The 21,141-nt window shown below is 44.3% G+C and overlaps 1 protein-coding gene across 4 annotated transcripts in view; it reads right to left on the bottom strand.

The window, feature by feature from the left end:
* Positions 1 to 21,141, bottom strand: part of LOC132806133 (tropomyosin alpha-4 chain-like) — a 105,520-nt gene that overhangs the window by 62,622 nt on the left and 21,757 nt on the right. The window contains exon 1 of one of the 4 annotated variants that reach the window (XM_060821249.1): positions 1,631 to 2,004. The exons of 2 other annotated variants lie outside the window; for them this stretch is intronic. In XM_060821249.1, coding sequence (XP_060677232.1) covers positions 1,631 to 1,768 — 138 coding nt within the window. In that variant the 5' untranslated portion in view covers positions 1,769 to 2,004. Of the gene's footprint in view, positions 1 to 1,630; positions 2,005 to 21,141 lie in introns of those variants that run through there. One more of the 4 variants, XM_060821239.1, reaches the window with a different exon arrangement.

The raw sequence follows: 21,141 nt of genomic DNA, 5'->3' as shown, positions 1-21,141 counted from the left end.
CTCAAGTGCATGCACTAGTTTGATCCCCGTCCATATGTTTGATTGGCAAGAGCATCATTCCCAGTGTACTGCCCAATGTTGATCTCAACCCAGATTACAAAAACAGATTATCTGGCCATTATCACATTGCAGTTTGCAGGAAAATGCTGTGCACAAACTGGCTGTCGTGTTTCCTACATTTCATGATTATTTATATGGCTAGAAAGCAGGGAAGCATGTGGCAGTCATAAAGATGCTATATAAATACAAGTCTTGCTTTATAAAAGATGAGACTAATTTAATCCTTGTAAGCCTCTAACATTTTGTCAATGTTTCCAATAAAGTCACTGACAGCTAATGTTTGAACTCCATGGTTACCCATCTGCAGAATCTTATCCTTGATTTAACCAAGATGATGAGTTCTTCTGTCCCACTAGCCAATGCAATTGTAAATGGAAAGATGAACACAGCAGCATATAAACAGCAACAAAAGTAGTATGTGGCCTCCTTACAAGTGCTGAGATAGGCTGGTGGGGTACAATGACTGTCATGCACTTGCTAAACTGGAATAGTACTTCGCTCTCCCAACATGATTTCTGCAAACTACCCCCAGCCCTGATCACAAAAGTGTACATTGTGATAATATCCAACAAGTACAATTACAGCTTTAAAATATATACATAGAGCGCTATGATCATACAATATAGAGAATCCATATCATCAACAAAATTGCCTACAAAAAAAATCACAACACTCCAACAAAAATGCTAGTGCAGCCACCACCCATTTACTTAATGCACAAAAAGGCTGGAATGTTCTCTCCGGGAAGTCAGGCCTGCACCCCTCCCATTCAGCAGAAACTGAGGGGGTACACATGGTCATTAATCATAAAATCAAACTATGCCGAGGGGTTCAGAGGAGATGATAGGCTGGATCCCACTCCTTGGGGCGGGGGATAGGAGAGATTAAAAGATATCCACACAAACCTATAAAACTGACCCGAATTGTTCAACAGTAAAATTGCAAACAAACCCTCTGCAGTGATCAAGACGTCTCCCTCTTCACAAAATCCACTCACGTCCCACCACGTTTTTTTTAATATAAAAAAAACTCTTCGCCAATTTCTTTCGATGAGAGAGGGTGAAGAAACACAGCCTTTACATTTTACATTGGAGTGAGCTAGGATTGAGGGGTGGAGGTAGGGACTGGGAAAAATAAATCCTCACTCGAGCTGAAGTCAGAGGATTCCCAGGTTTGCAAATCCTGGTTGTAACTCGCATCGACTCGGCAAAAAAAAACCCTTGGGCAACACCCTCCCCTCCATTTTGGAGTGAACAATAATCAGATTGCACCTTTTGTTTCCCGGCAATAGCAAACAAAATCTCTCTTCCCCATCCCCACCTCATTTAGTTTTATTTTTTTTAAATGAAGACTTGGGAGGGGGGATGGAGAGGAGCGACTGTGAATGGCCGCAGATCTAAAGGAAGCCAGGGATTACAGCTGCTCTCTGGGTTACAATGTAACGTGAAAGGTAGTCGCCTGTGGCAAGATACAGAGAAGCCTCCAGCTTTACCCTCCACCCCACCGACGCCCCCCCCCCCCGTGTCCGAGCCCCGGGCAGAGGAGGGCAATGGGGGTGAAAGGTGCTCACTCTCTCCCTGGCCTGGTGCTCACTGTCCAGCTCTCGCTGCAGCAGCTCCGCTTTCTCCTCCGCCTCATCCGCCTGTTGTTGCAGGTACTGGATTTTTCTCTTCACTGTATCAATCGTCGCTGAGTTGGGACCAGACATGATTCCTTCTTCTGCTGTTGCTGCTTCTTCCCCGCCCTCCTCTTTGGGGAGCTGTATAATAAGGGGCAAAACTGGATACAATCTGCAACAAAAGAAGGAGCAATGCGAGAGAAACAGGACACAGTCTCCGAGGCGAATCAGGTGGCTCCACAACCTCCCCGCTGCCAGGTAAGTAAAATCAGCGACTCGTCCCTCTCTTCTCCCGCAAGGGCGTGAACCGCCGGAAATTCCTGCGTACTCTCAACCAGGCGAAGGGGAGGGACTCAGAGCCTGGCCGCTCCTCCAGCCCGCGATCCTGCTGCTGCTGCTACTTCTACTTCGCTCTCTCCAGCATCCCCCAGCAAGTGGAGGGAGGGGAGCGGCCGCTACCTCGAATTGAGTTCATCCTCAGGTTGGTGTGGAGGCGACGTTGCAACCCCCGGCTCAACGTTGAAATGTGCTTTTGAAAGCCCTCCCGTCCTAAAATTCCACACAAAAAAAATCCTGATTTTTGTTTCTATCATTTCGCGATGTTAAATGTGTACCTGCGAGGGAATGCTTAAATATTCTCAGGTTACGATTGACGGGACGTCATTCACCAACCCGTGGCAAATTAAAAAGCTGTCTCAATCCTATTACCAGCCCCACAAAATTTACTTTTTCGATGGGATATCAAAATCCCTTTTAAAAGTTTTTTTTTATATTTCGCTCTGCTTCCACCAACTTTTCAGGCAATGCATTTCTCATCTGAACAAGTCACAAAAAATCTGTTTATCTCCCCTCTGGTTCTTTTGCTTGTTATCTTAAACCTGGTCCTCTGGTCACTGATCCACCCACCAGAGAAAACAACGTTCCTTATTTAGTCTTCTTTGCATAAGGGGGAGAAAAAGTTCTACAAATTTAGAAATTGCAGAAATGGTTTAAATTATTTTCTACTCTGTTTATCTCGCTTGTTGATACATTGTGAACTTATATGCCAACTCAGCTTCCTCGGAGTAAATTTGGTCGTGTGTTTAAGAACAATAGATGAATGTGCCTTCCTGGCCTCCTCTGTTCATTGACTTTTGCCTAAGCTCCAGTTATGAGGTTTAGGGAAAAACTCCTGTTCTCGAATAGTATTCAGAGGTTCCTAGTGGGACTTTTGTTTGATAATTGGTCAATCTCAGATGGCAACGAAACAGATTACAGACAGGAAGTGGAAGACCTGGAAAAATGGTGCACTGAGAACAACCTAGGTCTCAATGCCGGCAAAACCAAGGAACTCATTATTGACTTTCGTTGGGATGTTACTCATGCCCTCCAACACATTAACAGAGGTGGAACAAGTGGAGAGTGTCAAGCTCCTGGGAGTGATCATCTACAACAAGCTTTCTTGGACTCTTCATGTGAACTCTCTGGTTACAAAGGCCCAACATTGTCTCTTCTTCCTCAGGCAGCTGAGAAAATTTGGCATGACGGTGAATACCCGTGCCAACTTTTGTAGGTGCGCCATTGAGAGCATTCTGTCTGGCTGTATCCGTACCTGGTATGGCAACTATACCATTCAAGATTGGAGACGGTTACAGAGAGTGGTGAACTCGGCCCAGACAATCACAAAGACCAACCTCTCATCTTTTGAATCCATCTACCAGGCCCTCTGTCAAGGAAAGGCCGCAAGCATTCTCAAAGATCCATCCCACCCTGGCAATGTTTTTCTACAACCTCTACCATCGGGGAGAAGGAACAGAAGCCTGAAAACATGCACCAGCAGGTTTCAAAACAGTTTCGACCCTGCTGTTGTCAGAATATTGAATGGACTCACAAACTCTTAACATTTGCCTGTACCTGTGTTTTTGTTTTGCTGCTGTTTACCTATTATTTACTATCTATGCTACTTAACTCTGTGATCTGCCTGTATTGCTCACAAGACAAAGCTTTTCACTGTGTCTTGGTACATGTGACAATAAATTCCATTCCATTCAATTCAAGCTCGCTTTCCTAGGTTTCATCTGTCTCCTGTCATAGCTAGTCCAGCCAACAACACTGTGTGTCTACAATGAAGTAATAGTAGTTGAGTGAGACAACAGAAGATAAATGTGGATCTGTACTTCAATACAGATTTATTTGTTCATGGAATGTGAGGATTGTGACAAGGTCAGCATTTATTACCAATCACTATTTGCCCTTGAGGAATGGAGGTGAACTGCTTTCTTGGACCAGTGCCAATGCACCCTTCTGGGGTCAACCTGATGATGAAGTCAAAAAGTGTGGCTCTGGAAAATCACAGCAGGTCAGGCAGCATCCTTGCGAGGAGCAGGATAGTCATTGTTTTGAGCATAAGCCCTTCGTCAGGGATGTGGTGGAAGGGAGCTGAGAGATAAGTGGGGGAGGGTGGGGGGAAGGTAGCTGGGAAGGCAAGAGGTAGATGTAGGTGGGGCATGATGATGTTAGGTCAGAGGGGAAGGTGGATTGGAAAGGAAGAAGGACAGGCAGGACATTTGAAGAGGGTGGTGTCAATTTGGAGGGTTGGATCTGGGATAAGGTGGGTGCAGGGGAGATAAGGAAACTGGTGAAGTCGACATTGATGCTGTGTGGTTGAAGGGTCCTAAGGCGGAAGATGATGCATTCATCCTCCAGTCTTGGATTCGGCAGTGGAGGCGACCCAGGAGTTGAAGTGGTGGTGTTTGGTTCATGTGTTCCAGAGATGTACCCTGAAATGTTCTGCAAGTTGGCATCCTGATCTCCCCAGTGTAGAAGAGACCACATTGAGAGCAATAGACACAGTAGATGAGGTGTTTGAATGTGCAGGAAAATCTCTTGAATGGTGGTGAGGGGGGAGGTGTGGCGCAGGTTTTACACCTCTTACAGCAGCAAGCGAAGGTGCAAGGAGTGGAGGTGGGTTGGTGAAGGAAGAACAACATAGTTGAACATTAAGATGGTTGTGGCTTGAAGGAGATTTGCAATTCACTGAAAGGTGAGGACAAAAAAATGGAATCCCAAGACAGGAAATACAAAGACTCTGATGCAGAGCTTGCTCATGCTTTTTAAAAAAAATTTGTTCAATTAAATTCCAAAACAATACTTATGCACTCAACAGGCCCAGACATGTGAAAAAAAATCTGCTCATGATGAAATGCTTTGGGAAGTATAGATTTAATGATACCTGGAGCTCCTCTCATGCATGTTTTACTTAAGCTGATATTCGCACATAACCCAAAATATTGAAGAAAAAAGGACCACCGCTGTAAATAACTTGAATATATATTATTTAAATACTTTAGTTATAAACAAAGGACATAGGAGGCAATGGTGCACTGATAATGTCACTGGACTAGTAAACCCTAAGCCAATGTTCTAAGCACTTGGATTCAAATCCCACAAGGTAAATGGTGAAATTTAAATTCAATACAAAAAGCTGGATTAAAAACCTAGTCTAATGCCAATCATGTAACCACCAGCAATTGTTGTAAAAACCCATCTGGTTCACTAACGTCTTTTACGGAAAGAAACTAGAAACTGATCCTTAGCTAGCAACACATTTGCAGCTTAGCTAGTCTGACCTGCATATGATACCAGACCCACACCAATAAGGTCAACTCTGAACTGTTCTCCAGGCAATTACAAATGATTAATAAATGATAGCCTAGTCTGTGACATCCACAATCCCCTTAATAAATACATACAAGAAAAGCTTATCTGACATCGGAAGTGGTACTCTTGAGACTTGAGCCCTTGTCTCCTGCTAATGAAAATATCTTTGCCATTTCAGCTCTATCAGGGTTGTCAGTATTCTGTAAATTTCAATCAGATGCCCCTTTCATCCTTCTAAACTTCATCAAATACAGACCCAGAGCTCAGCCACTCCTCATTTGACAAACCCTTCATCCACAGGGTCATTTTTGTAAACCTCATCTGGAATTCCTCCAAGGCTGGCTCATCCTTCCTTAGATATGGGGCTCAAAACTGCTCAATTTTCCAAATGTAGTTTGACCAAAGCCCTATACAGCCTCATCAGTACATCTCAGCTCTTGTGCTCTAGCCCTCTTGAAATGAATATTTGAAACATTGCATTTGCCTTCCTAAATATTAAATGAATCTGCATGTTAAGGTTAAGAGAATCTTGAAATAGAACTCCCAAGTCCCTTTGTGCTTTAGATTTCTGAAGCCGTTCCCTGTTTAGAAAATAGTCTAGGTTTTTATTCTTCCAAAGTGCATTATCTCACACTTACCCACATTGTATTCCATCTGCCACTTCCTTGCCCAGTCTCCTAGATACAATTCTTTGGACTAAAAGTACCATAGGGTATGGAGAGAAAGCGGGAAGAGGTTACGGAGTTGAGCGATCAGACATGATCATGTTGAATGGAGGAGCAGGCTTGAAGGGCCAAATGGCTTACTTCTGCTCCTATTAGCTATATTTCTATTGACAAGGGGAACTGTGTTGTTCTGGGAAGGAGGGGGATGGGGTAAGCTCAGAAGTGCAGGAAATGGATCAAACACAACTGAGGATCCTGTCAACTATAGTGGAGCAGTCCTTGGCTGAAGAGAAAGGAAAACATGTTGGAAGCATTCCCTATGGAAGGTGATAATTATTGGAACAGATGGAGACACTGGGAGAATGGAATGGAGTACTTACAGGAGAGACAATGTGAGGAAGACGCAGAAAGCAGAGGAGGGATCAGCAAAGCTGCCTCTTCCACAAACTCAGATATTGACATCTCAGTGAGACTATTAGCTTTATAGAATATGGGAGCACAGTCTAGCGAGCACCTCATCGTCACAGCCTGAAGGGGGCAGAGGTGGGAATGGCCCAGGCAGCTGGCACTCTGGGCAGCCCCAGGCAGGACAGTACCCTGTGGTGTCAGTAATCAGGGACTTGGTCCATGTGGACAGGGAGGGACAGGAACAGCAGACAGGTACATGGCACAGGAGTATAACCCTCATTGCTCCAAAACTGATGCAGTTCAGTGAGTCATATGACTTTGTTTTGTTCATTCACTCACAGGATGAGGGTGTCACTGGCAAGGCCAGTATTTGTTGCCCATCCCTAATTGTCAAGAGGGCAGGTAAGAGTCAATCACGTTGCTGTGGGTCTGGAGTCACATTAGGCCTGATCATGGAAGGATGACAATTTCCTTCCCTCAAGGGCATTAATGAAAAAGATGGGTTTTTCCTGACAACCAACAAATTATTCATGGTCATTATTAGACTCTTAATTTCAGATTTTATTTTTATTGGATTTTAATTCCACCATCTGCTATCATGAGATTCAAATTCCAGCCCCCAGAACACCACCTGCATCAACAGTCGAGCAATAATGCCACTAGGTCATTGCCTTCTCTAAGTCTGGCTGGCTGTCTCCATGGACAAGTTGGCATTGCCACAGAGAACCATGTGCAACACCCTCAGGGTCTGCTGGAGGGATATCTGCACTTCACTGTCCTAGCCATTGGTCCTCAGAACTGAAGGTATGACAACAGGGGGGTGGGAAATCTGGCAAACACTCCAGGTGCCTATAACAAGGAAACAGGGCAGTACCACAAAGCAGCCAGTTGAAGGAAGTGTGGTTTGCAGAAAAATAGATGGGAAGGCATGATGCAAAGAGTTTGCATTGGGATATGGATAGATTAAGTGAATGGGTAAAACTCAGTTGCAGGCGGAATATATAACGTAGGAAAATGTGAGGTTATGGACATTAGTAGGAAGAATAGAGGAGCTGATTATCAATTAAATGGAGAAAGACTGCAGAAAGCTCTATCACAGAGGAATTTCGGAGTTCTCATCCATGAATTCAATGGGTAATGAGGAAAGCAAATGGAACAGTGGCCTTTATTTCAAAGAGAAAGGAGTATAAAAGTAGGGAGGTTTTGCTAAAACTATATAAGACACAAGTCAGACCATAACTGGAATATTGTGAACAGTTTTGGACCCTTTATCATACTGGCATTGGAGACAATCCAGAGAAGGTCCATGAGGCTGATGCCAGGTATGGAGGGACCATCTTATTGGAGAAGTTGAGTAGGTTGGGCCTGTACGCATTGGGAGATGGAAGAATGAGAGGTAACCTTATGGTTACCCTTGTAGGAGAGTCTAGGATCAGAGGACATAATCTCAGAAAAAGGAGTCACACATTTACCACAGCGATGAGGAAGAATTTCTTCCCTGAGGCTTGTGAATCTGTGGATTTCTTTACCATACAGGGCTGTTGAGGCTGTGTCATTAAGTACATTCAAGACTGATAGACAGATTTCCAAACTGTAAGGGAATCAAGGGTTATGAGGAAAAGGAAAGAAATATTAGGTTGAGGGTTGATCTCACTGAATGGCAGAGCCAGCTCGATGGGTTACTGCTGTTCCTACGTCTAATCGTCTTATGTTCCTTAGCTTTAGAAGTGCAAATCTCAGAGGGTGCCACAACCTCATTTACTTTGCCCACTCCAAGTGTGTTCAGCCATTTTCTTCCTCAAGGTGCATTTCCAGTTTCCAAGGTGACAGTGAGCACTCCTTGACCAGCGGCTTGCAGCTTCTGTTCAATGTGGTAAAAACAATGACTGCAGATGCTGGAAACCAGATTCTGGATTAGTGGTGCTGGAAGAGCACAGCAGTTCAGGCAGCATCCAAAGTGCAGCGAAATTAACGTTTCGGGCAAAAGCCCTTAAGAAATAAAGGCAGTGAGCCTGAAGCATGGAGAGATAAGCTAGAGGAGGGTGGGGGTGGGGAGAAAGTAGCATAGAGGACAGTGGGTGAGTGAGGGAGGGGATGAAGGTGATCGGTCAGGGAGGAGAGGGTGGAGTGGATAGGTGGAAAAGAAGATAGGCAGGTAGGACAAGTCCGGACAAGTCATGGGGACAGTGCTGAGCTGCAAGTTTGGAACTAGGGTGAGGTGGGGGAAGGGGAAATAAGGAAACTGTTGAAGTCCACATTGATGCCCTGGGGTTGAAGTGTTCCAAGGCGGAAGATGAGGCGTTCTTCCTCCAGGCGTCTGGTGGTGAGGGAATGGTGGTGAAGGAGGCCCAGGACCTCCATGTCCTCAGCAGAGTGGGAGGGGGAGTTGAAATGTTGGGTGACGGGGCGGTGTGGTTGATTGGTGCGGGTGTCCTGGAGATGTTCCCTAAAGCGCTCTGCTAGGAGGTGCCCAGTCTCCCCAATGTAGAGGAGACCGCATCGGGAGCAACGGATACAATAAATGATATTAGTGGATGTGCAGGTAAAACTTTAGAAGTGGAAGGCTCCTTTAGGGCCTTGGATAGAGGTGAGGGAGGAGGTGTGGGCACAGGTTTTACAGTTCCTGCGGTGGCAGGGGAAAGTGCCAGGATGGGAGGGTGGGTCGAAGGGGGGCGTGGACCTGACCAGGTAGTCACAGAGGGAACGGTCTTTGCAGAAGGCAGAAAGGGGTGGGTAGGGAAATATACCTCTGGTGGTGGAGTCTTTTTGGAGGTGGCGGAAATGTCGGCGGATGATTTGGTTTATGCGAAGGTTTTTAGGGTGGAAGGTGAGCACAAGGAGCGTTCTGTCCTTGTTATGGTTGGAGGGGTGGGGTCTGAGGGCGGAGGCGCGGGATGTGGACGAGATGGGTTGGAGGGCATCTTAAACCACGTGGGAAGGGAAATTGTGGTCTCTAAAGAAGGAGGCCACCTGGTGTGTTCTGTTGTGGAACTGGTCCTCCTGGGAGCAGATACGACGGAGGCAGAGGAATTGGGAATACAGGATGGCATTTTTGCAAGAGGTAGGGTGGGAAGAGGTGTAATCCAGGTAGCTGTGGGAGTCGTTGGGTTTGTAAAAAATGTCATTGTCAAGTCGGTCGTCATTAGTGGAGATGGAGAGGTCCAGGAAGGGGAGGGAGGTGTCAGAGATGGTCCAGGTAAATTTAAGGTCAGGGTGGAATGTGTTGGTGAAGTTGATGAATTGCTCAACCTCCTCACGGGAGCATGAGGTGGTGCCAATGCAGTCATCAATGTAGCGGAGGAAGAGGTGGGGAGTGATGCCAGTGTAATTACAGAAGATCAACTGTTCTACATAGCCAACAAAGAGACAGGCATAGCTGGGGCCCATACGTGTGCTCATGGCTACCCCTTTGGTCTGGAGGAAGTGGGAGGATTCAAAGGGGAAATTGTTAGGGGTAAGGACCAGTTCCGCCAAACGAATGAGAGTGTCGGTGGAAGGGTACTGTTGGGGATGTCTGGAGAGGAAAAAACAGAGGGCTTGGAGGCCCTGGTCATGCTGGATGGAGGTGTAGAAGGATTGGATATCCATGGTGAAGATGAGGCGTTGGGGGCTGGGGAAACGGATGTCTTGGAGGAGGTGGAGGGTGTGGGTGGTGTCTCGAATGTATGTGGGGAGTTCCTGGACTAGGGGGGATAGGACTGTGTCGAGGTAGGTAGAGATGAGTTCAGTGGGGCAGGAGCATACTGAGACAATGGGTCGGCCAGGGTGGTCAGGCTTGTGGATCTTGGGAAGGAGGTAGAACTGGGCAGTGCGGGGTTCCCGGACGATGAGGTTGGAAGCTGTGGGTGGGAGATCTCCTGAGGTGATGAGGTTCTGTATGGTCTGGGAGATGATGGCTTGGTGATGGGGGGGTGGGGTCATGGCCGAAGGAGCAGAGCCAGCCCCCAAACATCTAAATCCCCTTCCTGGTAACGCTTTCTATAACGCTGACATATGAGGTGACCGTGCCAAGTATAGTCATTCACTGCCCCCACCCTTTTGAAGCCTAGGTGGTTCTGACACTTCTCCCATGTGATCATCTTCCCACCCAGGCTTTACCACATCCTGCCACTTCAGATAGTTACCTTGCTGTACCTCACAATTGTCACTCCCCACTTCCACCCACCACTGACTAATTAAAAAAATCTCATCTCAGCTTTTGTTAAAAGATGGAGTAAGTCGTCCCCATCCTCAAGTTAGACCTGGCCTGACATCTCATCCGATTTTGCCATAAATCCTGTCAGAGCCCACATTGCTCAGACCCCTATAAAAGTTTGGTCTTTGTTTCCCCTTTCATAACGTATCAAATACAAAATATAAATTAAACACAGTCATCACACTATTGCAAAGACACTCCTTAAAACCTACCTTTTTGAGCAAGCTTTTGTTATCTAGTTTCCCCCAATCTAATTTCAGTGTCATATTTTGTTTTATAATGTTTCTATGAGGAGCTTTGTGATGCACTATAAGTTGAAGACGCTATATAAAAGGAAGTTTTCTTTATTGTAATATTGCACCTGTGACATTAACAAATGGCCCTCACTCTTCAAAGACTAAAGCAAGAGATTATGGGTGGTTGACTAAGAGTTTGTTTGAAGAAATGTCTCTCAAGAAGGGTTTTGGGAGATGCATTGCCAGAGGCATTTAGAAAAGGAATTTCAGAACATGGGATATAGGCTGCACAGCTGTTAGTGTTGAGGAGATGGAGGTACACAGAAGTGGGTACACAGAGACAAAGAGAGAGGGGTAGCCTTTGTAACATAGGTGGAAAGTGTGGAGAGAGGATGTGATAGCAGAAACTCTGCTTAGAGTCTTTTAGAGTGTTGAAGTTGTAAACAATCAGCCAGAGACAGTGATAAATATAAAGATTGGGGTGGAGCCAAAGACAATAGTGTTGGCTTTTATCGTGTTCACTGAAAGGAAATGATGATTCAACTGAAACTGGATTTCAGACAAATGGTCTGATAATACAGAGACACAGGCAATTTAGACAAGACCTGATCAGGTGTAGGCATGGTGGGGGTGGGGGTTGCTGGACAGGCTAACATAGAAAGGTGGATACAAGGAGGGAAAATTGTAGGAGTGGGCCTCCAATTACCTGAAAAGGAGACCCTCTTCATTGGCCGGTGACCTACAGAGTCTTAGTTGCAGTTAAGTCTTAGTCTTTAGTGGTCATTCATTCTAATTTCAACTGAGCCCTAGTAGATTAGAGTGGCGCTGAAAAAAAACAGCAAGTCAGACAGCATCCGAGGAGCAGGAAAATCGACATTTTGGGCAAAAGCCCTTCATCAGGAATGTTGAAGAGCTTCAGGGCAGAGGAGATGACCTGGGGGTTACAGTGAGAGAGAGAGAGAGAGAGAGAGACTCACTGAAATCCTTGTAGAGAGAGGAGGAGAACTTCTTCAAGGTACGCATCCTTGCAAGAGGATTCGCAGTAAGGTTAAAATCAACTAGGCAAAAGTGAGGATTGCAGATGCTGGAAATTAGAGTCTAGATTAGAGTGGTGCTGGAAAAGCACAGCAGGTCAGGCAGCATCCAAGAAGCAGGAAAATCGACACTTCGGGCAAATGCCCTTTATCAGTGAGCCCTAGTAGGCAGCTCACCTGCGGCGTACCCTGCCCCTCCCATGTTCTTTAAATCAGCAGTTGGTACTTTGTCAGTGACACTACCTTCTATTTTATGGGCCTGTCCTTCTGCTTTTCCATCAATGGGTGGCCATTAAAACGCAGCCCCATGTGTTAGAGAACAAGGAGCAATGACCTACTGATGAGAATGGGCTAATGGAGAAGCAGAATTTTGAGAATGGCAGGATTTGGGTAACAAGCCCAATACTGGGATGATAAATGGGTGGCACCCTCCCAATGGATAGGAAACAGTCAGCCACTGTGACAATTACTAGCCATTCAATTCAGGGTGGATAACTGTTTCTCAAAGTGGAGGGTGGCCTGTGGGTGCAGCTATGTTTGGGTAAGTGGAGGTCATGGAGTCATAGAGATATACAGTACGGAAACTCGTCCGTACCAAGCAGATATCCTAAACTGATCTAGTCCCATTTCCCAGCATTTGGTCCATATCCCACTAAACCCTTCTTATTCATGTACCCATCCGGATGCCTTTTAAATGTTGTAATTGTACCAACCTCCACCACTTCCTCTGGCAGCTCATTCCATATACGCACCAGCCTCTACGTGAAACAATTGTCCCTTAGGGCCCTTATAAATTTTCCCCTTGTGCCATAAACCTACAGCCTCTAGTATTGGACTTCCCTACCCCAGGGAAAAGATTTTGCCTATTTACCCTATCCATGCCCCTCATGATTTTATAAACCTCTATAAGGTCACCCCTCAGCCCCCGATGTGCCAGGAAAAACAGCTGCAGCCTATTCAGCCTCTACCTTCAGCTCAACCCTGACAACATCTTTGTAAATATTTTCTGAACCCTTCATGTTTCACAACATCCTTCTGATAATTCTGTACAACCTCAACATGACCTCCCAACTCCTATAATCAATGCACTGACCAATAAAGGCAAGCATACTAAATGCCTTCTTCACTATCCTATCTACCTGTGACTCCATTTTCAACAGACTACGAAACTGCACTTCAAGATCTTTTTGTTCAGCAACACTCCCCAGGACCTTGCCATTAAGTGTATAACTCCTGGGAGAAAGTGAGAACTGCAGATGCTGGAGATCAGAGTTGAGAGAGTCCTGATGAAGGGCTTATGCCCAAAACGTTGATTTTCCTGCTTCTCAGATGCTGCCTGACCTGCTGTGCTTTTCCAGCACCACACTTGCGATAGTGTATAAGTCCTGTCCTGATTTCCTTCGGACAGTCCTGGAAAATCCCAGCCAGATTCTGATCCAGGGTCCTAACAGGCCATTTAATAACCTCAGCCAACTCTGCATTTTCTGCAGACAGCTCCACGCTTGATCCAGCTTTCCCTGAAACAGTGTGAAGGGTGGAATGATGCTGGCATACAGTCCAACAACACAACCTCACCTCTATTCCAGCCCCATTCTTGGGGTGAAAATTTTGCCTTGGATGGGAGCAATGGAATTGTGGTTGTGTTGGAGCTCAGTCGGGATGGAGCTTAGAATTACAGCCAAATAGAGATTATTAGGCGATGAACAACAACAGGAAATCCTGTTGGAATTTTCCTTCTCAACGAAGGTCAGTTGTAGCTTTGTTGTGCCTACTGTGGCTAAGATTAGTGAACTTGGAAAAAAGATTGCAGCTGGGAACTCTCATTGCATTGGGACTTTCAGCTCCCCCTACAGAAAGTGTTTCAGGATCGGATTCGTACATGAACAAATTAGGTTTCTGCCACATTTCTGGTGAAGTTGCGGCCACACAACTAGAAGGAGCAGAGGTATTCCCAGCCAAAAGGTCAACGCTTGGGTTCCTCTGTTCTTTATCACACATCTTTCACAATAGATAAACATACATCCCATTAGCTCTTCAAACAAAACATCAAATCTAAAAACAAATCACACTATTCCTCTTTTGTCCCCCACCTCAAATATTCTTCTCTTCTGATATTTCTCTTCCTTCACCACACCCTCATTGACAAGCCTTTCAGTAATTTCTCCTTTCGTACTCCCACCATAAACCTCTTTATCTGTCTCTTCAGAAAGCCCAAAATACACAGAAATGACAGGCAAATGTACCCCGCCCCCGAAATCCCTTAATAATCTGGGGAAATTCAATCCATTCACTTAATCTAGCTGTATTTCTTAGTTCAAGTATGAAGTCTCAAAACCAACCACCTCAGGACTTGGTCTGTGCTGGTTTTTAGATTTGACTAGTTTTTGGGTTAGTATGTTTGGGCCAGATCAGGTCGAGCTGGTTCAGATGAGATCAAAGATCATTCAAGCCACTCAAAAGAATTCTGGCATGTGAAGCTGATAGCTAGCCCAGTACATGACCTCGTCAATGTAACACCAAGACAAACAAGTCAGTAAATTACTCATCTAGTACTGGAGGTTTGTGCCCTAGAATTAGCTACTCCTCTGACCAAATTTTACTAGAATATCTCTGCAGGAGTTCCTCCAGATAGTGTCCTAAGCCTAAAACCATCTTCAGCTGTTTCAGCTCCCCTCCATCACAAGGTCAGAAGTGGGGATGGTGGCTGATGATTGCACAATTCAGCATCATTCATAACTCCTCAGATACTAAAGCAAATCTTGTCCAAATGCAGCAATATTTAGATAATGTTCAGGCTTTGTGTAATGAATGACAAGTAACATTCATTCCATTCAAGTGAAAGGTGGTTGCCATCTCCAACAAGAGATAATCTAACCATTGCCCTTGACATTCAATGGCATCACCATCACTGAATCTCTCATTATTAAGGTCCTGAGGCTTACTATTGATCAGAAACTTAACAGGACCAGTCACATAACTACTATAATTATGATCAAGTCTGAGGATGGGAATTTTGAGGTGAGTAACTTATCTCTTAATTCTTCAAAGCCTGCCAACCATCGACAAGTCAGGAGTGAGGTGAAATGTTTCCCACTTGCCTGGGAGAGTGCAGCTCCAACAAAACTCAAGAAGTTTGACATCATCCAGGACAAAACGAACACCTTCAGCATTCTCTCCTCCACACTGACACACAGTGGCAGCAGGATGTACCATCAACAAGATGCACTGAAGCAACTCACTAAGGCTCTTCCAAAAACACTCTCCAAACCTACGATCTCTAGCACCTAGATGGCCAAGGGCAGCAGATATATGGGAGCACCAACTGAAAATTCCCCGCAGCATCCTGATTAGGAAATATATTTTCATTATTTTGGTGTCATTAAATCAAAATCTTGGAACTTTAATAGCATTGAAAGTGTATCTACACCATCTAGATGCAGTACAAGGAAGCAGTTCACCATCTCATGGACTGATCTAGTAAGCCCACATCACATGAATCACATCTACCCAACTAAGCAAAGAATTACCCAGGTATGCCTATCCACATAAAGCAGGACAAACCCAATCAGGGAATGGTATCACCATCAGCCTACTCTGAATCATCAAAGTGATCATAAGAAGTGCTAAAACGTACTCATCAATAACATGCTTACCATTTCTCAGTTGGAGTTTTGCTGAGACAACTGAGCACCAGACTCAGCACTGAACCAAACCTGGACATAAAGACTGAATTCCTCATGTTAGGTGATTACATTTGACCGAATGAGGCATCAAACAGGCCTCAGTAACAATGAAGTCAAGGGAATTATTTACTGGAGTCATATCTTGCAGAAAGGAAAATGATTCTAATTGTTGGATGCAAATTTTCTCAAAACCTTTATTCAGGACAAAGGTACCTTTTGATTATCCACCACTCTAAACATTCAGCCCCTTAACGGGTGCACAAAAGGCAGTTGTGCTTCGCATTTTATCAGATGTACTGAAGCAACTCACTAAGGCTTCAGAGACGGCACCAACTAAACTTACATTTAAGACCACCCAGAAAGAAAAAAGCCGCAAATATATGGGAACATGACCATTTTCTCATTCCCTTCCAGGTCACACTCCATACTCATTGGTTCTATATTATCTTTTCTAAATTATCACTGGTTTACAATAATCAAACTCCATTCTTTTAAGTACGCTGGTTCATAAAATCATAACACCAGTTTGGAAGGCCATTCAACCCACTTAGTCCGTGCCAGTTCTTTGTACAGCAGTCCATGCCAGTCTCGTTCTCCTGCTCTACCCCTGTAATCCTGCAATTTTAATTTCCTCAAGCATCCGTCCACATGCCTTTCAAAATTCTTGGTCATCCCTGCTTTCACCAGCAAGGACATAGCGTGTAGCTACACTACATGGACTGTAGTGATTCAAGAAGGTAGCTCATCACCAACTTGTCAAAAGGCGGTTAGAGATGGGCAATAAATGTTGTTTTAGCCAGCCGTGCCAGTTTGCTATGAATAAACAGGGAAGAAAAAATTCCTCTGCATTACAGCAGATTTGGCAGCCAGTTGTGGACTGATGTAATGGGCTGAAGTATAGATTGGTTCCCTTTTTATAAGCAGCTTCCACTAATTCAAACATTGAATCATAATTAATAGCCAATGTTACCGACACTTCCAGCATGCCATTGAAAACAATGGGAATTCCAGAACGGCTTAATCGGATTAACATAGAGTTTCAGATTCTAGCAGGGCCAGTTATTTATCATGCAACTGGGTTTCATTTAACTGTACTGCTTCTATCTGAGCTCTGGATCAATTGAAGAAATTTCACAATACACATTTGAACCTTGAAACTATTAAATCTGGTTCTACAGAAATTCATGTCGAGTAGCACGAAGAAAGAAGTTCTCCCCTGTCTCTGCAAATTATATCCCCTGACGCCATTTGATTTCTCTGGGTTTGGGAGGCTTTTGAATCCAGGCCAATACATTGCTGGGTAGGTTACTCCGTGAAACGTACATACATCTACAAATGTTGAGGTCACATTCGACAGACATTAGATTGATGTTATTCTGGCCAGGTGAGGGTGCAGGCTAAATGCTCCTAGAAATTGTTAATTGTTGTTCACAAAATATTGAGTGCAAGAAATACAATCAAAAAGATGTTTCAAAATATCTCTGGTGCTCAGAGAGAACGTGCAGTTGTTGTGGTTCTGTTCGCCGAGCTGGAAGTTTTTGTTGCAAACGTTTCGTTCCTTGGCTAGGAGACATCATCAGTGCTCTGGAGCCTCCTGCGAAGCGCTTCTTTGATGTTTCTTCCGGTATTTATAGTAGTCTGTCCTTGCCGCTTCTGGGTGTCAGTTTCAGCTGTCCGCTCGCTGTAGTGGTTGGTATATTGGGTCCAGGTCGATGTGTTTGTTGATGGAGTTTGTGGATGAATGCCATGCCTCTAGGAATTCCCTGGCTGTTCTCTGTCTGGCTTGCCCTATGATAGTAGTGTTTTCCCAGTCGAATTCATGTTGCTTGTTGTCTGAGTGTGTGGCTACTAGAGATAGCTGGTCGTGTCGTTTCGTGGCTAGTTGATGTTCATGTATGCGGATTGTTAGCTGTCTTCCTGTTTGTCCTATATAGTGTTTTGTGCAGTCCTTGCATGGTATTTTGTAAACGACATTAGTTTTGCTCATGTTGGGTATTGGCTCCTTTGTTCTAGTAAGTTGTTGTCTGAGCGTGGCTGTTGGTTTGTGTGCCGGTATGAGTCCTAAGGGTCGCAGTAGTCTGGCTGTCAGTTCTGAAACGCTCCTGATGTATGGTAGTGTGGCTAGTCCTTTTGGTTGTGGCATGTTCTCGTTCCGTGGTCTATCTCTTAGGCATCTGTTGATAAAGTTGCGCGGGTATCCGTTTTTGGCGAATACCTTGTATAGGTGTTCCTCTTCCTCTTTTCGCAGTTCTGGTGTACTGCAGTGTGTTGTGGCTCTTTTGAATAGTGTCTTGATGCAGCTTCGTTTGTGTGTGTTGGGGTGGTTACTTTCATAGTTTAGGACTTGGTCTGTGTGTGTTGTTTTCCTGTGTACCCTTGTGGTGAATTCTCCGTTCGGTGTTCTCTGTACTATCACGTCTAGGAATGGGAGTTGGCTATCCTTTTCTTCTTCTCTCGTGAATTCGCAGGAGGCTCCAGAGCACTGATGATGTCTCCTAGCCAGGGGACGAAACGTTTGCAACAAAAACTTCCAGCTCGGCGAACAGAACCACAACAACGAGCACCCGAGCTACAAATCTTCGCACAAACCTAGAATGTGCAGTGTTGAGTGAAGATCATGGAGGAGTCGAAATAGATGATTTGCTCATTTGGAGAGGCAGCAGATAAGCCAGATGATGGACCAAATGGCTCCTGAGTGTGTTGTAACTATTCAATGATTCTGAAACATATTAGCAAATGGAATACTGTAAAAGGAAATGATTCATGTTTTTAGATGATGACTCAATTAATTTAATGATATTTTAGGTTATTACTTTAATATTTGAGGTAATTCTTCTTGAAATTAAATCTGCACAAAAGGTAATTGTTGTAGCTAAACTAACAGGCATTTTTCACCTCTCTCTTCCTCATACCTTCTTTAAAATGACAGATGGGAACAGTATGAAGTAGCTCTTTGGCACTTTTTCTCAGGTTGTCAGAGATTCCTATCAGAGTAAGAGAAAGGCAAAAGTTAAAAAAAAATGCTAAAAACAGGGAGATCCGAAACAAAAAAAAACAAAATTGCTGGAGAAGTTCAGCAGGTCTGGCAGCATCTTTGAACAGTAGACTTAACTTTCTAGGTCCAGTGACCCTTCTTCAGAATGTAGGGAGAAACGATCTGAGAGTGAGAACAGGAAATGACTAGAAGTGAACATCTAACAGCTGAAAGGGAAAAACAAAAGATATGAAACAGACAGGAATGTAGGAAGGAGTTAGTTTGTAGTTGGAAGGAACTGTTCCCGTGCTGTATGACTCTATGACTAGGCAAGTTGGTAGTAAGGAGGTCCTTGTTCATGACTACTGAAAGTACTTCATCATAAATCTGAACCTATCCTGGCTGCCCATGAGCCTCAATGGGGGATATTCTGAACACCTTATTAGATCCTCTGCTTAGTTTCAAGACTCATGTCCTAACCATCAAAAAGTTCAATTTTTAGTTTCTCCTTTTAACACATTACCTACTCTCATTGATAGCTTTATTACAGGTGCTTGATTTTCACCAATACTATACTCAGTTGTCTTCCATGTCATACTATACACAAACCTCAACTCATCTAAAACACTGCCACCTGCATACTACCCCATTACTATGTCACATGGTCACATTCCTGTCCTGATCAAATTTCACTCATTTTCCTTTACCAGTCTCTTTTGCAATCCCTCCTCTCCCTCAGTTTTCACATAGACAGCACAGCTTTCAGTTTTCCTTACCACATAGCTTTCTTTCCACGTTGTAAGTAATCTAATCTTATTTATCTTAACCCTTGCTTTTTGCCAGGCTCACAACCCTCCTCAAATCTACCTCTTTGTCTATGTTTTCAGAATTTCCTCATTTTTGTTACTTGTATTTATCTCTTTGAGAACATAAGACGTAGGAACAGAAGTAGGCCATTTGGTGCACAGAGTCTTTTTTGAGAGACGTGGGTGTCACTGGCTGGGCCAGCATTTGTTGTCCATCACTAGTTGCTTCTGAGAAGGTGGTGGTGAGCTATCTTCTTGAACCACTGCAGTCCACCTGCTGTGGCTTGACCCACAATGCCATTAGGGAGGGAATTCCAGAATTTTGACCCAGTGACAGTGAAGGAACGATGATATATTTCCAAGAAAGGATGCTGAATGGCTTGGAGGGGAATGTGCAGCTGATGGTATTTCCATTTATCTGCTTTCTTTGTCCTTCTAGAAGAAAGTGGTTGTGGGTTGGGAAGGTGCTGTATGAGCACCTGTGTTGAATTTCTACAGTGCATCCTGTAGATGGTACACACTGCTGTGACTGATCATTGGTGGTAGGGGAAGTCGATACATGTGGATATGGTCCTAATCAAGCGGGCTACTTTGTCCTGGATGGTGTCATGCTTCTTGGGTGTTGTTGGAGCAGCACCTATCCAGTCAAGTGGAGAGTATTCCATCACACTCCTGATTTTTGCATTTTAAATGATGGACAGGGATTGGGGAATTAGGAGGGGAGTTACTCACTGCAATATTCCTAGTCCCTGACCTGCTCTTCTAGCTGCTGCATTTATGTGGTTAGTCCAGATCAGCTTCTGGTCAATGGTAATTCCCAAGATATTAATAGTAGAGGATTTAATGTTGGTAACATCACAGAGTCTGTCCCATCATTCAACAAGATCTGTTCTGATAATCCACAATTTGCTGCCCTTGCTAATAACCCTGGATTTCTTTACTGATTAAAAGTGTCCATTTTGACCTTGAATATCCTCAGGTACACAGCTTTGATCGACCAGAAGTCTGTTTAAAATAAGTCAATAAGAAGAGTCAGTTTAAGCAGTGATGGACCACCAAAGGTATGTAGAGATCGTGGGGACAGTCAAAGATAAGGACACATGGAAAAAGCTGCAACAGTCCAGTCTCCCTCAGGATATCTATCAGAAAGGGAACTTTTAGCTGCTAGTTTTCAATGATAGGAATATCTGCCTTAATTTTATAATATAATATTAGGATATCCCCCACCCCGGTTTAATGGGTAAAACGTGTGTGAAAACAGCATCTGGCTTCAATGAAAGGACTTCTTTTGCTTATTTGGATAAAAGGTGCAAAACATCATGAGGAATTACTCAACAGGGTGTCGGTCCCTTCACAAAAGGAGAAGATGAAAAGAAACTGAAAACAAAAAGTATCTCAGGTGGTCAGATGGCATTGGAAATTGTTTCCCGATGTTTTCGGACAAGGACAATGATCGAAATCTGTGACAAATGGAGGTTATGTAGCACGGACAATGCTTTGATCCACAGGAAGAACAAACTTAGAGAATTTGTTATCTATGGGTCAGGTCAGAAATGTTGTGGTTCAGGAAGGAGCCTGGGAAAAGGTCATCCAGTCACCGTCGGGGCATTCCTTATATGGAACTCGGGAAAATATACATTTCATAATCCCAAAAAAACTGGAGTTGGAGATTTTCATACAGCAAGCTCTGTTTGAAGCTGTCATTTACTTCACTTAATGGTGCACATTAATTCTTCCATTAAAACTTGTTTTTCTTATTTGCCTTAGGTACAGAAGGTTCTGTGAACACAGCTGCGAGATATCTGAAAGAACGGGCAGTCTGA

The sequence above is a fragment of the Hemiscyllium ocellatum genome, chromosome 1 (assembly GCF_020745735.1).
Source record: "Hemiscyllium ocellatum isolate sHemOce1 chromosome 1, sHemOce1.pat.X.cur, whole genome shotgun sequence".
NCBI classification, from domain to species: Eukaryota; Metazoa; Chordata; class Chondrichthyes; order Orectolobiformes; family Hemiscylliidae; genus Hemiscyllium; species Hemiscyllium ocellatum.
The sequence above is the reverse complement of the archived record's forward strand: the minus strand, read 5'-3'. Positions and strand labels throughout refer to the sequence as shown.